Raw genomic sequence first — 15856 nt, 5'->3', positions numbered from 1 at the left:
TCTTATGGTGATTACAAAACATGATGTTTAGTTTCAACAGATGGTTCTCTTAAAAGTCAAGGCAAGATTTACTGCCTTGTTCTACATTTTGTACTGAACAAAGAGATGTGGTATGATTATCACTGGCCTCTGGGCTGTTGTTATTAAAGAACGACACATCAGCTTCCTTTCAACCATCCTTCTGCCCACTCCTGTGCTATCACAGAGCTGAAAGAGCCTTCCAATTATCTTGTCTCTGTATTATTAAAGCAGATACAATACTACAGTATAATGCACAAACATATTACAGTACAAGTCTATTATCAGACAGCATCCTAAGAATAGAATTTGTTATTCTGAAGGTCAGATCATGTCCCTGCACAAAAAAGGCATCTCTTTCATCACAGCACAGATCATCTTTGAAAGCTGAGCTACTCTCAAACAGTTCTCTCTCTGACAGCATCTCTCTGCTCAAACCCTGTAGTATGCCCATTTCACCGAATGCTCAGCTCAGGTTAGACACGAATTTCTTGGATGAGAAGACCGGGTCTTGGCATGTAAGGCCACAATCTACACCGTATCTACCTTGCCAGCTCTATCATTTATCCATCCCATATATAAATCTCTACCTTCTTACTGTCCCACCCCTTCCTGAGGCTTCCTGCTGCTACAACACTAGCCTCCTTGCATCTTAATGGGGTTACATTTCTCCTTTGACTTACTCATTCTGATTCTTTATTCAACATTCAATTCAGATGCCACTTCTGTGAGATTTTTTTCACTCTGCATTAGTCACTTGCTGTTTATAACTCATGTTCTGCATTATTAGTCACCTTTCCCTATTTTCATCTTACTCCACAATTAGAAAGGAGCTCTTCTGCATGGCCACCATTTGCCTTTGCTCCTGTGTTAGACTACTGTTTCTCAGAATGTAAGGTATATGCACATCGCCAGAGCCTCTGGGAAGGATGCAGATTTTGATTCTGCTGTGGGACTGAGATTCTGCATTTTTAACAAAGTGGGATATACCTTGAATATCAAGGCTTTATACTTAATGCAAAGTTATTCAAACTTCACAAAGTTCTCAACACTGCAAGTCAGACAAGATTCTCATCTTTCTTAATGAATCAAAGGCAGTAGATACATAATCCCCTTATAGGTCACACAGCAATAAAGTCAGGGAAAAAAATGTTGGTCTATGGACTCTTCCTATTTTCCTTGGGGGAAACACCTGGATTGTCTAATCCTTCATTCTCTTCCTGAACTCAGAGATACAGCACTGCACATGCTTGGACCCTGGGATGACTCCCTACACTGCATTGATATCCTCTGCTGCGTCTCTTTCATTTGCGTCCAAAGCCACACAGTTGCCATTCCATCTGCTGGCAATACACATCTTCCTACTCAACTCTCCAATCAGGACATTCTTCAAAATGAATCTTAAACCTGTTAAAAGGCACTAAAGTATGACCCCCATCTGCATTTAGTGATTCTTTTTCTCTAAGAAAACAGATTCAGCTGCAACCTTTCTAATTCCCCAAATATTAGACTCCTGGAAACCTCTTGAGTGGTTCAGCTGGACATGCACATTGCAGACAACAGGTGCCTGTAAAAAGTATGTCTTCATAAAGCTAAAACACTCTGTAAGTAATGAACATTTCTATCATGTGAACTCAGCTTTATATATTTTTATTCTTTTGCTCATGCAGTTACATCTCTCTAGTGTCTTTTAGACAGACTCTTTATGTTCATAACCTCTCAGAAATTCTGGCTAAAAGTAGTTCTAATCATTTACAGAGGGGGAATTGAAGCTCACAGAGGTTGAGATGTCACAAGTAGGCAGGTGTAGGATGAGGGCTCTTGTCTCCAGACTCAGAACAGCATCCTTCCTATCTGAAATTATGACGCTGAGTGCAGCACACACACAGCACAGGGATGAGCATGCAGGTGTGGTATGTCACTGTCAGAATTTCAAATCTGGGAAGAACAATGGAATTTATTTCTATCCTCTTACACTGATAGATGAAGAATCTGAAGCCCAGAGCAGTCAAGCAGTCTCCACAGGAGTTGCACAGTTTAAAAGGAGCAGCTCTGCCAGTTTGTAGTCCGGCGCTCTTTCTTCAAATGCCAACAATCTGTGTCTATCTTGTACGGTCATGCAGACAGAAAAATAATAAGCGCTAACTGCTCCTTTGTGTCGCTGCAAGCATTGCCCTGATTGTCCTCCATCTATGGCCAATAATAAGTACAACTCTGCTTTGGTTTCCCAGTGTGTTTGAATTTCAAAATCAATTATATTTCATTCAAGGGAACAGCTAAATCTAGCTTTTGTGTTCCAATGGTTCTCATCAAAGCATCAAGTTCAATTACACAAACATGCAGAATGACAATTCAAATCAGAATAAAAGGATAACTCTTTAATCCACTGATTTTTCTTTCTCTCCTGCCAAGGACATTCCACCATACACAATTAGCATTTCCATTGCACTAAAAGCAAACCTGGGGAATCTTAAAATGGCAGGGTACAGGACATGGAATTAGCCTCACTACAGAATTTATATTTACAATCACACACTGACTATCACCATTATTTGTCTGATTCTTCAGAAACTGCAGCATAAAGGATGGAAGGCCATCTCTCTTGGGGTTTTGAATATGGAAAGAATAGTGTTCTCTTAATAGAGTGCTACGAAGCTCCAGCAGCCCGCCTGTGTTTCCCTAGTGGTGGATTTACCATTCTCAACCTCATAGTCAGCAAAGGCAAGTTCAGAGCCTTTGTTGGTGATCAGCAGCTCCCCATTCAGTGTGAAGATCATTGAAGCATCATCCAGGTTAATCATACACCCGACCACATCTCCCGGCTGCCAAGTTCGTCCAAAATACCCACTACCTTGGTGCCAACGCTGACCCTGCAAAACAAGACCACAGTCTTAGAGAAGAAGAAGAAGAGAAAAAAAAACCTCAAGAATCCAGAAGCTGGAGAAATGGCCACAGAGACTGGATCTCCTAATTTCTAGTGGCAGATGATCTCTATAAAGAGTCTATCACGCATAGCCCATAGGAGTAGGTGTCTATCTTGCAGATGAATGAAATTGGGACACACAAGGGTCATGAGATAAGATGGCCTGAGTTTCCTGGTTCATAGTCAGCCCTGACAGTAAACACAATTCTTCCTAGCACATACAAAAGAATGTTAGTACATTGGCTTCCTAGTGTTGAGTGGGTTACCCCTGGAGCAGAGCCAGCCATCATGGGGAAAGGGCAGAAGTGGAGGTGATTACTGAGAGGGTGTGGGATATAGTCTTCCCTTTCTCAGGATCAAAGGCAAAGCAGCAATCACTACATAATACTCATTCAGTGTCTATTATCCAGTGGTGGTAGCTATCCTTTCTGAAGACTAAGACCCAGACACCCAGTAGTGCCAGCCTCCAAGGAAAACTCAAGAAAAGTAAACTTGTCTTGATGGAGTGTGGCTACTGAATGGACTCACCCTGCTGCCTTCAAACACAAAGGCTTGGTCATCAGCCCCCAGTTCAATGTCAGGACGACAGCCTGGCCTGGCCCAGCCAACACGCATGTCTCCTCCAGTTATAACTTCAAATTCAAAGTACCACTTTCCAGACTTTACGGCATATGACCGTTCTACCCGGAAAAATCGAATCTTGTCTATGCTGACCTTCTCAACAGTAGGGTCAGCTACTGTGAGAAGCAGAAGAAAGGGAGAAGGGAAAGAGAGGTCACAGACTTTTAATAATTATGTATTCCTCAAAGAACTTGATGTCAACAACTAAGATGGTCGTAGATCTCCCACTTTCCAGTGAAGCATTTTGTTTATACCATAACACTCATCACTACTGTTATGACACCACAACAATGACATGAACCAACATTTACTGAATATTGACTTCATAGTGACTTCTTCACAATAAATTTATGAGGTCAGGAGGGAAAAATTGAGGGTCAGAGAGGTTCCATCACTTGTTCAGCAACAGAATAAACAGAATAAAAGCTCCAAATCTAGGACTGATTCCATCTCATGAACCACCATGGCCTTTGGTACTTCCAGGGTAAGCTGGTGATTTTGACAGTAATAGAATTTAACTTGAAACTGTCATTTCCTGACCTCTAAATAATCTGGCATTCAAGTTTTGGAGGATGAGAGACAATAAATGTGATTTGATTCTGTGACCAGGTATCCTGAAAAGGTTAGCTACCCTAAAGAAAATGTATTCACCATAGGGCTGGGTCACAGAAATGCACATTGTAAAAATATCTGTCAGTAGGCATGCACAGGTTCAAGCCAGATGGGGTCACAACACTAAGAGGGGGAAGCAGACATGATCTCCCATCCCTAACTAAGAGGCTATCTCCAACGGGCAATCACCTGTAAAAGAAAAATTTGTTTTTTTCCAATGGAGTCTCACTGGGTATATAAACCATGCTTAAGGGAAGGCTTCATACCCAGCAGTAGATGGTCAACAAAAAACAACCTCAATGATATTTTCATAGATATTTTTTGCCTCACATTGCTTTGTTTGAACATTAAAAAAACCTTATTGGTCTTTTCCTTGCATATTATGGTTTTCAATTTTGTGTTTTATGGATTTTTTTGGTGTGTGTCTCTTGTGTTTTTCATATTCTATTTTTTTTTAAATTCTGTTTTTAATTTTCTTGTTTTTTTCTTTCTAAAGAGAGAGAGAAAGAAGGTGAAAGTGTGGAGTTGAATATAGGGAGTGGGGGGGATCTGGGAGGAGATGGGGAGGGGAAATCAGGATCAGAATATATTGTATGCATTTTCATTTTTAAACCATCTGTCAATGAGATAATGCTTCACAGAAACCAAAGTCCTGTTGTGGGATGTTGTTCTGTATGCTGTGAATATGTGTTTCTCTGATTGATTGATAAATAAAACACTAACTGGCCAGTAGCCAGACAGAAGTATAGGTGGGGCGAGCAGAGAGGAGAATTCTGGGAAGAGGAAGGCTGAGTCAAGAGTTGCCATTCAGACACAGGGGAAGCAAAATGACAAGGCAGAACTGAGAAAAGGTATCAAGTCATGTGGCTAAACATAAATAAGAATTATGGGTTAATTTAAGTGTAAGAGCTAGTCAGTAATAAGCCTGAGCTAATGGCCAAGCAGTTATAATTAATATAAGCTTCAGAGTGATTATTTTATAAGCGGGCCACAGGACTATGGGGGCCTGGTGGGACTGGAGAACCTTCTGACTACAAAGTCCCACCCTCTAAAATATACCACTAGGCAGAACAAATTGAACTTGGGGGGTTATAAAAACAAAAACGGACATAAAGTTAGAAGGAGGAAGGGTGAGAGCAGATTTAGAGTTAGAGGGAGGAGAAATGGGGGAATATAATGAAAACACATGTGCATGCATGAAATTCTTCAAGAATAAAATACCACATTCTAAGAACTGTACCATTTCCCATAGTATAAATTAGACCTATTTGAAGGTAACATTTCCCCATAAGAGGACTTGCTTAGTAAACTATTGTGATAATGAATGATCACAGCTTGTTACCTAGTTCTTGGTCCGATGGCTCAATGTTATACCCATAACCAACAAATGTTCGTACAGCTTCACGTAGGCTGTCCCTATTTGATTTCTTGGTACGCTCATCCAGTAATACATATGGCACCAGACGGGGATTTCTTTTGTTCTTCAAATCCTATGTGAAGCCAAAGAGAAGGTGCCAAGAAAACATATTTTAGTTTTACAAGCAGCCCATCCTACTCACATACTCCTGACTGCTTGGCTGGCTCATACTAGTCTATTAGATTTTCCCCATGTGGCTTGATATTTAGCAGTGTGCATATTTACCACTTCTCTTCAGGATTAAATGAGTATAAAAGGAGAAATCTTACTAATGCTCAAAGCTAGCATTAAAAACACACTTTAGTAATGCCAGTCTGCAAATAAAATAAAGTGTCATGAGATTGGTGAACAACCTCCATTCCAAAGGTAAGGCCGATGGGGACTGTGTAGCTATTCCCGTAAGGAAATTCATGCTACCCTTTAACTGTCAACATCATGGGCAGGTTGCTGCTTCACTTCTTTTCTAGGCTATTTCCCCCCTGAATTTACCTCAATGTAGCTATTTGGGGGCCTTCTCAGAACTACTGCTGACCCATGATGTTGATTTGTTCTCACATCCTATCCCAGAAATCTGTTCCTCACCTGGGTCTTGGAGGGTATCACAAAACCTTAGCTCTCTACAGTGAAACAATATGATGAGAATGAGCTAAAATACATCACCCTGTGTGTACACTTTATCAGTGAATCTCTAACTAAAGGAAAGATAAACTTTATCCATTTCTGCAAAATTGAAATGACGCCTGTAGTCAATGTCAATGTGACAGTTACAAATTTCACCAGTCCATGATTCTATAAATAATAAACAAACAACAGTGTGAGGGACAGAGTGCAAGGGCAATGCCCATATTCCAATCTAGCATGCTTCACAGCAAAATGACATTTTGATGGATGACCACATCTACTTCTGTAGCATGCTTGACCCAATACTCCTTACCTGTTGAATGCCATAGGTCCATCCTTGTTTTATTCTGTCCTTTGCCCAAACATTGTGTGCATTTTCTGCAAGCTTATCCACTAACACTTCTTGAGGTGGTAACAGCTTAACATCAGATAAATCCAAAGGGGCTGGCTTATACCCATTGGACATCATATAGCTACAAGTAAATGTAAGAGTATACATACTTTGAATAGATTTTTACAAATTGATCCTTTGAAAATTTTATATATGTGTAATGTATCTTTATTAATACTCTGTTATCTCCTCCAATTGACTTCATGTTCCCTCCGACACACCTCACTCCAAATTTTATGCCTTTTGTATTTTTAAATAATGCATTGAGTCCAGTTGGAACTTCCCATATCTGCCTGGGTATGTGATCATCCAGTGGAGCACAGGTAACCTACCAGTAGCTCCCTTCAAAGAAAAGTGACTCTCAGTCCCTAGCAGGCAGCCATCAACTGCCAATAGCTCCTCCTTGGGAGGTGGTATCTCTCAACTCCTCTCACTTCCTGTTGACTTTTTTTTTTTTTTTTTTTTTTTTTTTACTGGCTTGATCATGTGTAATTCTGTTAATAACCATAACTATCTTCTGCAGATAAACACAGCTGCTCTGAGTTCATGTGTGCAATAACCATGTTATATCCATGCAACAGAATTTCATAGCACTTCTTCCCACCTTCTAACTCTTCCTGCACCCTCTTCTGGGTGTTCCCTGAGTCTTTGGCGCTGATACAGCTAACCAATCTATGGCTAAGCACTCATAGTCACCTACTCTCAGTACTGTAAACAGCAATGTGTCTCAATATTAACCAGTTTTATGTTATTTTATTTTAAAGATCAAATATACATACATCACACACACATATTCACTAAGCAAATGAGGGCACAGACAAAATTTCCCCTCTTTGGTTGATAGATAAAATGAACTCTACTTTGTGTTCACAAATAAAGCCCCTAATGTACCTACCATCTTAAAACTAATATAATCTCATAGACTTCAAAGAATAACATGAAGAAAATAGTCAATGCAAATGCATTCTTATATCTAAGAAAACTATGTGTCCTGCAAATGATGGACACACTCAGCATGTTGCAACACTACCAGAAACCCCTCCATTCTACTTAAGAATCAAAATGTTAAAACCAGATTGGCAAGGATAAAACCTTGAACTAAGGGCTTTCTCATAAATTAGCATAGAATGGCCACCCATTCCTGCAAAGCTCATCTTTTCTTCTTGGAATTAACACAAAAAGCCATGATAGCACAAAATTTGTGAGCTTGAAGTGACTTTTGCAGTTGGCTCTCCAGCTCAGGAGTCATGTTCTCAAATGCCTATAATTTGAGACATAGCATGTAAAAAATGTGAAAGAGTTTACTATGACTCAGGCAGATACATGGTGTAAGGGGGAAGGTTGTGTACACTATGAATAAGTTAACTATCTGCGGAGCAGTTAATCACATCCATGTGGGAATATGAGTCCAGAGATGCCAAAGGACTTTAGGACTACTGCCTGCCCAGACTAGAGCAAGAACTTGAATGTTACAGTCTAAGGCCCATTCTATATAGAACACTCTGGACAGCACAGGATACAGAATCCGTTGTAGTCGTAGGAAACCTCTGTCTCTACCTTCTCAGGAGAGCTGCTTCCGGCAGACTCAACATACATCAACATATACTGGTTCTAGCAACTTCAGCTAGAGATGTGCCCTCTCCAGATGCCATCTCCTAGATATGATTTCCTTGACACCAGGTGCTATGTGTCATAGTGACTCATCAGTATGGGAGTTCAACAAGGATGGGGGATGGTGAGCATTTGATTAAGGCTGGCACTGCTTTGGCTCCTATCATGACACTTGTGTTATTCTGTGTGTGTACCCAGAGCAGCTACTGAGGAGCAAGAGAATGAAACAGTGAATGAGCCAGAAGATGTATCAGTGAGCAATTATCTGAACGTGTGACTGCCTGAATGTAGAAGTGGGAACGATAGCTGGACACACAGATATAGAGAGGCAAATGGAATCTTGGTATAGATCCCATTTCCATAAAGGGCTTAGGTGTTAGCCCAGTGCCAGAGGAGAGGAGAGAATAGCTGCAATGGCTAGGAACCATTTCCAAGCTCTTGACAAGTGCTCTTCCTGGTGACCAAAAATCAGTGCACTAATTTGAGGTTGGTATACCTCCTAGCCCCAAATTAAGCATAGTGGTATTAGGTATGGCCAGAAGGGGCAAAAAGAGAAAGGGCCTTGAAATGCTTCCTTACAGTAGGCATTTTCTGAGGGTCTCAGTGACATCTAAGTAACTGGGGAACATTCTAAGATGCTACTGAATATATGTTCTGTCATTTGCCTTTGTACATGGGTCTCTAACCCTCCCAGTATTCACACTCATCTTGAGCCATTAGAAAATTCACCTACTTTTTGGGCAGTTTGACTCTCTTGAGATCCTCTTCAGCAGCCGGATTAACATGAGCAATGTGGCACCCCAGGGCCAGCAGGGTTCTGTGATGTAACACAAGGTAGAGTCTGGTGTCAACTGCAAGATGAAGGATAACAAGAGCCCTAACCCATGTCTGAGCTGGTTAAGTGGACAAAAGCCATTCCTTTAGACCAGAAGTTGGCCGACATTTTCTGTAAAGGGACAGACAGCAAAGCTTTGTGTATATATATCTTTGTGACTCTGTCACAACTACCTAACTCTGCCATTATGAAATAAATGTAGCCACTGATAATATGCAAAGCAACAAGCCCAGCTTTATTGCAATGAAAATGTATTTACAGAAACAGGTGGCTGGTTTGTTTGTCCCACAGGCCATAATGTGCCAGCTTCTGATTTAGATGATAACAGGCATAAGAACATGAAAGAGAATCTGGTTAATTGCCCCACGTGGAGACATTTTCTAGTTTATAAATTCACTTTGAATTATGTCAAGCAATTGATTTCATGGAATAGACAGGATTCTAACATCAAATCTTCAGGTCAGCAAATATTTGCTATGTGATGCCAGTATAGCACCTTGAGCTGTACTTGATGTACCAAGATACAGAAAACTCTTTGGAATTACAGATAGTGGATATGTAAGCCTATGAGACAAAGCAGCTTATATCTTTGTTATGTCAACAAGACAATGTTAGAGTGTTCTGCACTGACAGAGAACAGGAATATACAAAGAAACAGCAGGCAACAAATACAAAAGGGAATTAAAAATTGGAGGTACCAATGTGGATTAGGAAATCTGGGTCTTTTTTAGGACCAGGAATGGGATTATTGCATAATTGAAAATTGATTTAAAAAACTTGGGAATTTAGTAATCAAATATTTTCCTTTAGTTTTAAAACTACTTTCCTTTTTTTACTTGATTTAACACCAATGACAAGTGACATTTGGTCCTTTGATTCTATTTCTCTCCTTCTTCCTCCTGCTCCTCCCTCTACTGCCTCCTGCATTCCCCTCTACCCCCTTATTTCCAGAAAACAGCAAATGGCACATGGTCTCTGGAGAAATATATATACTAAATAGTAATGTGGGTCAGCTCCTCACCATTCTAAGATCTGTGACATGAAGAATCACTGCTGCCTGTGATTTATCAGTGTGTCACGTTTGCAGACAAGAGGGACACACCTTTGCAGTTTAGCTACAATGCATCAAATCATCCACTCACTGTCTAGTCCACATTCAATTAAACACTCACTTCAAGGTTTCAGTTGACATTTGCAGGTTATAATTCTTCTCAGTTTCAGGGAGCTTTGAAAACTCTACAAGGCAGGGGTGTTGTCTTTTGTTGTCATCTCGTATCTAGGTGACAGTGTAAGAAAAAAGAGAATTTAAGTTTTGACAGCTGGCACCGCTCTGAAGAAAGAGAAATGAATATCCTTCAAGGGCCCAGGCAATACATACCAGTCAGGACAAAGACAGCAACTTGCTGATAAGTGAACGCACGAGCCTGTCTTAGGAACTGGTGCACATGGTTCCCAAGTTGTTAAAGGCTCAAACTCTGTGGATTTATTTCTATGCAGGTGTCTGCACTTACAACATGATTTTCCAGAGAGGTAATTTTACAAGTTGTAGCCGTGCTTTTGTTAAAAATTTGTGTCACCATGTTACTGGAGGACAGCAATCTTCTGACCGTGGCTACAAATATGGACCACATGTATAATCACAAAGGGCTACAGATATGGACCACATGTGTAATTTCAAAAGTTTTAACAGCCATGTTATAAAAAAAACCCAAAGAATTAGATCAAATTAATTTTAACAACGTATTTATTTAGCTCTATACATGTAATATATTGTTCTTATTATGATGGTAAGAATAAAATAGTGTAAAATTTGAATTAAAAATCCAGTGTGAAGCTGGAAGTGGTGGCACACACCTTTTATCCCACTACTTGGTAGGTAGAGGCAGGTGGATCTTTGAGTTCAAGACCAGTCTGGTCTATAGAAGAAATCTCAGGACAGTTAGAGCTATCTCAAACAAACAAAAAATCCAGTGTGAGTTTTACATCCACCACATAGCACATCACAACACTGATCAGATACTTTTCAACTGTTCAGGGGCCATATGTGGCTATCACACTGAACAGTATGGATCCGAGCATCACCTCACTCCTTCATGCATTTAGTCATTTCATAAGTGCTTGAATGTACTAATCTAGATTTTATGATCTTACTAATGAGGTCAGATAGCTCCACCTCCATGGAGTCAACAGTCTAATGAAGTAGGAAGGAGAGATAAAATATTTGCAAGAATGAATACAATTTAAAATTACACTTGTGTTGAGTTCTCTGAAGGAAAGATTTCAAGAGCCTACTGCAGAGAGGTGATCTTTCACAAGGACACTGTTTTGTGGCAGTTATGGACATACATAGGTGTTAGAGTGCAGGGGCCTTATCAGTAACTAATAGGAATATGCATGACTAGAGAGTGTCCGGGTCATAGGAAGCTGTAAAACTCACCTATCCTTCTGCTTCCAGAAGTGACCTTATACAAATCACAGAGCAAAGTCAATTTACATCCTCTCTGAAAAATGCTTTCTAGTGCAAGGGACTCCCTAACCCCCTCTGGTCTCCATTAATCTTAGTGATACATCTGAAAGCCACGTTAAACAACTTCTGATTCAAAATGATGAATCAGCCTGCTACTGCCACCCACACAGAGCAGACTGCTTTTTCTGAAGGAAGAAGGAGAAATGTGAGAGGTATCCGGGGGGTGAGGGGGTGGGGGGGAGAGGGGTTGGGGGTGGGGAGATGGAAGCAAGCATCCACTGTCCTCTAATAAAAGAAATCAGAGTTAGGAGGTAAACAGGAGGTGGGTTCCCAGCTGTGCCTGTGAAGAGCAGGTTTCTTCAGTGCTGGCTGTAGATGGGCTGAAGAACGAACGGGCGGGCTGCTACTAACTGCAAAAGTTAGGCAGGTTGTAGGGAGAGAAGCGTTTTGGTTCACCAATTCCCATTCTCAATGAAATGTTCAAGGGACCCTTCCTCATAATATCATAATCCTCCCGGGTCTGGGCACTGAAGCACATACTTTGCCAAAAGTCCAGCCGAGTTCTATTTTATTCATTCCCCAAAGCTCATGGATATTTTCAGCCAGTCGGTCTCGGATCTTCTCTAGGTGAAGTGGCAAAACAACCTGAAGGGAAAGGAGCAAGAGAAAAGCCAGAACTACAGGAATGGACTGGATGAAAATCTCAGGTGCCCCAGCTGAAGTCACTGCAAATGAGGAGGGCTGCTCTGTTGAGAGCTCAGTACTTGGCTTGAGTCTGCTTCTTCCAAACTTCTCAAATTATTCCATTGCTTTAGTTCTATGCCTTCACATGTCCAATCTGAACCCTATCAGAACTCTGTAACACACAAACTTGAATTTGATCCTCTTCCCATCCCAGAGTGGAAGGAGAGAATCGACTCAAAAAAGCTGTTTTCTGATCTCTACATGTGCCCTATAACACAGGAGTATGTGTACACACACACACACACACACACACACACACACACACACACACACACTCCACGACATTCAAGCACTTAACATTTAATACACTCACTCCCTGGGGGAAGCCTTTCTTGATAGGCTGGTCACCTCCACCAAGTCTCTCTGCTTTCCTGGTATTTTGTTCCTATTTCTCAACAGAGGCCACAAACTGAGGACCCACTTTCTTTTCTCCTATTTTCTTTTTTTTTTTTTAAAAGATCTATCTATCTATCTATCTATCTATCTATCTATCTATCTATCTATCTATCTATCTATCTATCTATGTATCTATCTATCATCTATCTATCCACCTATTATTCCCCATTGGTGAACCAAAACGCTTCTCTCCCATCTATCCATTAAAGATAGATAAATCTATCTATCTAGTATACAGTGTTCAGCCTGCATGTTTGCCTGCAGGCCAGAAGAGGGCATCAGATCTCATTACGGATGGTTGTGAGCCACCATGTGGTTGCTGGGAATTGAACTCAGGACCTCTGGAAGGGCAGCTGGTGCCCTTAACCACTGAGCCATCTTTCCAGCCCTTCTCCTATTTTCTTTTATTTGTTGTCATTATTATTTTCATGTCTATGGCTCGACAGTCCCTAAGGAATGAGAGAGCCAAATAAAAAGCAGATTCCGATGGCTCTTGGACAATGCCTAGTCCTGGGCCCACACTTGCTTGGCAGCTATTAACAGGAGCTAGGACCCAGCTGTCCACTTCAGGACAACCAGTGTGCTGCTTGGCTTTCTAACCTCAGCTCTAGTATGATTACTAGGGTTTCTATTACTAAACCTCCACAATCAAAAAGAATCTCAATTGTTGCGGGTGGATAGAGGGAGAAAATACTTCATAGAAAAATGTATACACTCAATGAAATTCCCAAAGGATTAGCAAAAACATAAAAACATTTCAAAAACCATTGTAATGTAATTTTTTAAAAAGTCATTTGATGTAAGTGACATGATGTTTTTGATGAGGAACACAATGGGAGAGGTTATTAGCAGACAAGTTATAACTGTGCATGGCTTTTGTTAGCTAACTAAAGGCCATCTGTATCAACTAAGTGTTCCATCATTGATCATAGCCCTAAAATGGATTTTCAGGCTAAAGGAACTAAATGCTTCAAAGAAAGGGGAAGATACACTTGCTAGAGAAAGGAACCTCCACAAATTAGTGTGAATCATAATCTCAGTGGTTCCAACTGGTAACTTGGGACAAAGCAGCATGGGCTTGACAATTGTTCCTGGGAAGTCTCAAGCCCAGGGTGGCTGCTTGGAGATGGGGTCCTATCTCCTAGCCCTCAGTGAGAGCTGGGTTTGAAGTAACCAGGAAGAAGTCTAGTTGGGCTAAGCATTAAATGATCTCGTTAATAATTATTAACCTACAAAGTATTTCTTAATGTCCTCTAAGGGGGGCTTTGAGTATCTTATATTTAAGTTCTCCTTTGACAATAATTTCCCAGAATGATAGAGTCTAAAAAAATTACAAGGTATTCATGGTAATGAACCACATATCTTCAAAGAGTTCACAGTAATAAAGTACATCCTCTTCAAAGAGAATTTTCTTATTGGCTAGAAGCTTTGACTTTCTTACAGAGTCCTTAAAAACTCAGGTTTGGGTCTAGACATTAAAGCTCCCAGGACTTGTATATACACTTCTTTCATTTCCAAATCTTTAATTCTGCATTGCCTTTTTTTTTTTTTTTGAGACAGGGTTTCTCTGTGCAGCTTTGCACCTTTCCTGGAACTCACTCTGTAGCCCAGGCTGGCCTCGAACTCACAGAGATCCGCCTAGCTCTGCCTCCCAAGTGCTGGGATTAAAGGCGTGTGCCACCACCGCCTGACTCTGCATTGTCTTTTTATTCTTCTGGTTGCTGTGATAAAAATACACTTACAAAAAGCACCTTAAGGGGAGAGTGGGTTCATTTTGGCTCACAGTTACAGTCCATCATGTCAAGCAAGGGTGTAATCTATCATTGCAGGAAAGAGCTTGAGAGGTCGCTGGTCATATGGTAGCCACAGTCAGGAAGGAGAAGGGGGAGATGGATGAATGGTTATGCTCAGCTAGCTTCCCCCTTTATGCAGCCCAGGGAATGGTGCCACCCTCTGTAATGGTTCTTCCCACCTCAACCTATTCAAGGAAATCCACCACAGCTAATCAGAAATAGATAATCCCTAGTCGGTGTGCCTGGAGCTTGTCTTCTGACTGGTTGCTGATACTGCCAAGCTGACAATCAACGCTCATTGTTACACACGTTTAGAGAATTCTTCTTATTGTTGGGTTTTCTCCTTATTTGTTTGAATTCTTTTTACCCAGCCTCTTCCAGGAAGTTTGGTCATAGCAATTTTGTGTTTCTGACAGGTTAGCAGGGGCAGTCAGCCCAGAGGTACTCCTGCTTGCTGGTCCTTGTCACCTGCACTGGCACAAACAGCTCTGTGTTCAGAGAACTTGCTTCTTTTCTATCTCTGTCCCTAAAGCCTCCTGTCTGTGAAGGAGTCCAGGAAATCAGAATATGTTCCTATGAAATAGGGTTATTTTAAGATGAAGATATCTGGGAACAGCTGCTGCAGAAAGTGGCCTGGTCTCTTATCCTTCTAAAGGAAAAACTCTCCCGAAGAATTCAACCATTTCTTCCCAGGGAAGACTGACCATTGCCACCAGAGACCTGACAGTATCATATCCAGGCACCGTCAAAACAAAAAACCAACCATGTCCCCTAAGGACCCATTTATTGTTCCTTGGAGTTATTTATTTCTTCCCTTCCCCTTGTTCCCTCCCTCCCTAGTAAGAGAGTATAATCTCCAAAGTTCACCTTCCTCTCTGGGCGGCTGTTCTTTGTTAATGTTTTACAAACTAATTAAAATATACCCTTTCTCTTGCTAACCTGTTAGCTCAAGTTTAATTTGTGCATCCCCAGTTACAGAACGCGGGAGGGTAAAAGGCAAGTTTTTCTTCTGTTACATCTAGACCACACAGTAATCAGACTCTCTGATTCTTGGGATCTCTTGAAACTCACAAGCTCCTCAGTTTCCCAGCAAAGCCCTTCTTTACATCCCAGAGGTGGAATTATGCTTTGAAATGAGCAGGGAGATGCAGAGTTTCCCATCTTATGGGAGATTAAAATTACTATCTGTGCATGAATAAATTGGGTATGATGGCATATGGCTACAGTTCCAGAACTTGGGAAACTGAGACAGGAGACTGCTTAGAGTTCAAGCCAGCCTTGGAGACACAGTGAGCATACGATTAGCTAGGGCACCTGAATGTAATAGGGTGATATGAATGTTATGAAAATGCAAAGTAGAAACATTTTATATGTGAAAGGACCAGTTATTAATATATACTGATAACT

General features: G+C 40.9%; 2 protein-coding genes across 3 annotated transcripts in view; one reads left to right on the top strand and one right to left on the bottom strand.

The window, feature by feature from the left end:
• The window catches only part of Ryr3 (ryanodine receptor 3), a gene marked incomplete at its 5' end in the record, with an annotated part of 626824 nt that overhangs the window by 314417 nt on the left and 296551 nt on the right, over positions 1-15856 (top strand).
• LOC119087871 (ryanodine receptor 3-like) overlaps positions 1-15856 on the bottom strand; it is a 69836-nt gene that overhangs the window by 32201 nt on the left and 21779 nt on the right. Inside the window, exons 5-11 of one of the 2 annotated variants that reach the window (XM_037205085.1) lie at positions 12057-12161; positions 10222-10325; positions 8948-9031; positions 6526-6685; positions 5517-5664; positions 3470-3678; positions 2714-2888 (exon numbers count right to left, since the gene is read on the bottom strand). In XM_037205085.1, coding sequence (XP_037060980.1) covers positions 2714-2888; positions 3470-3678; positions 5517-5664; positions 6526-6685; positions 8948-9031; positions 10222-10325; positions 12057-12161 — 985 coding nt within the window. The remainder of the gene's footprint in view (positions 1-2713; positions 2889-3469; positions 3679-5516; positions 5665-6525; positions 6686-8947; positions 9032-10221; positions 10326-12056; positions 12162-15856) is intronic. The other variant, XM_037205086.1, reaches the window with a different exon arrangement.

This window comes from Peromyscus leucopus, chromosome 4, assembly GCF_004664715.2.
Source record: "Peromyscus leucopus breed LL Stock chromosome 4, UCI_PerLeu_2.1, whole genome shotgun sequence".
NCBI lineage: Eukaryota > Metazoa > Chordata > Mammalia > Rodentia > Cricetidae > Peromyscus > Peromyscus leucopus.
Note: the sequence above shows the minus strand (reverse complement) of the source record. Positions and strands in the feature narration are given on the sequence as shown.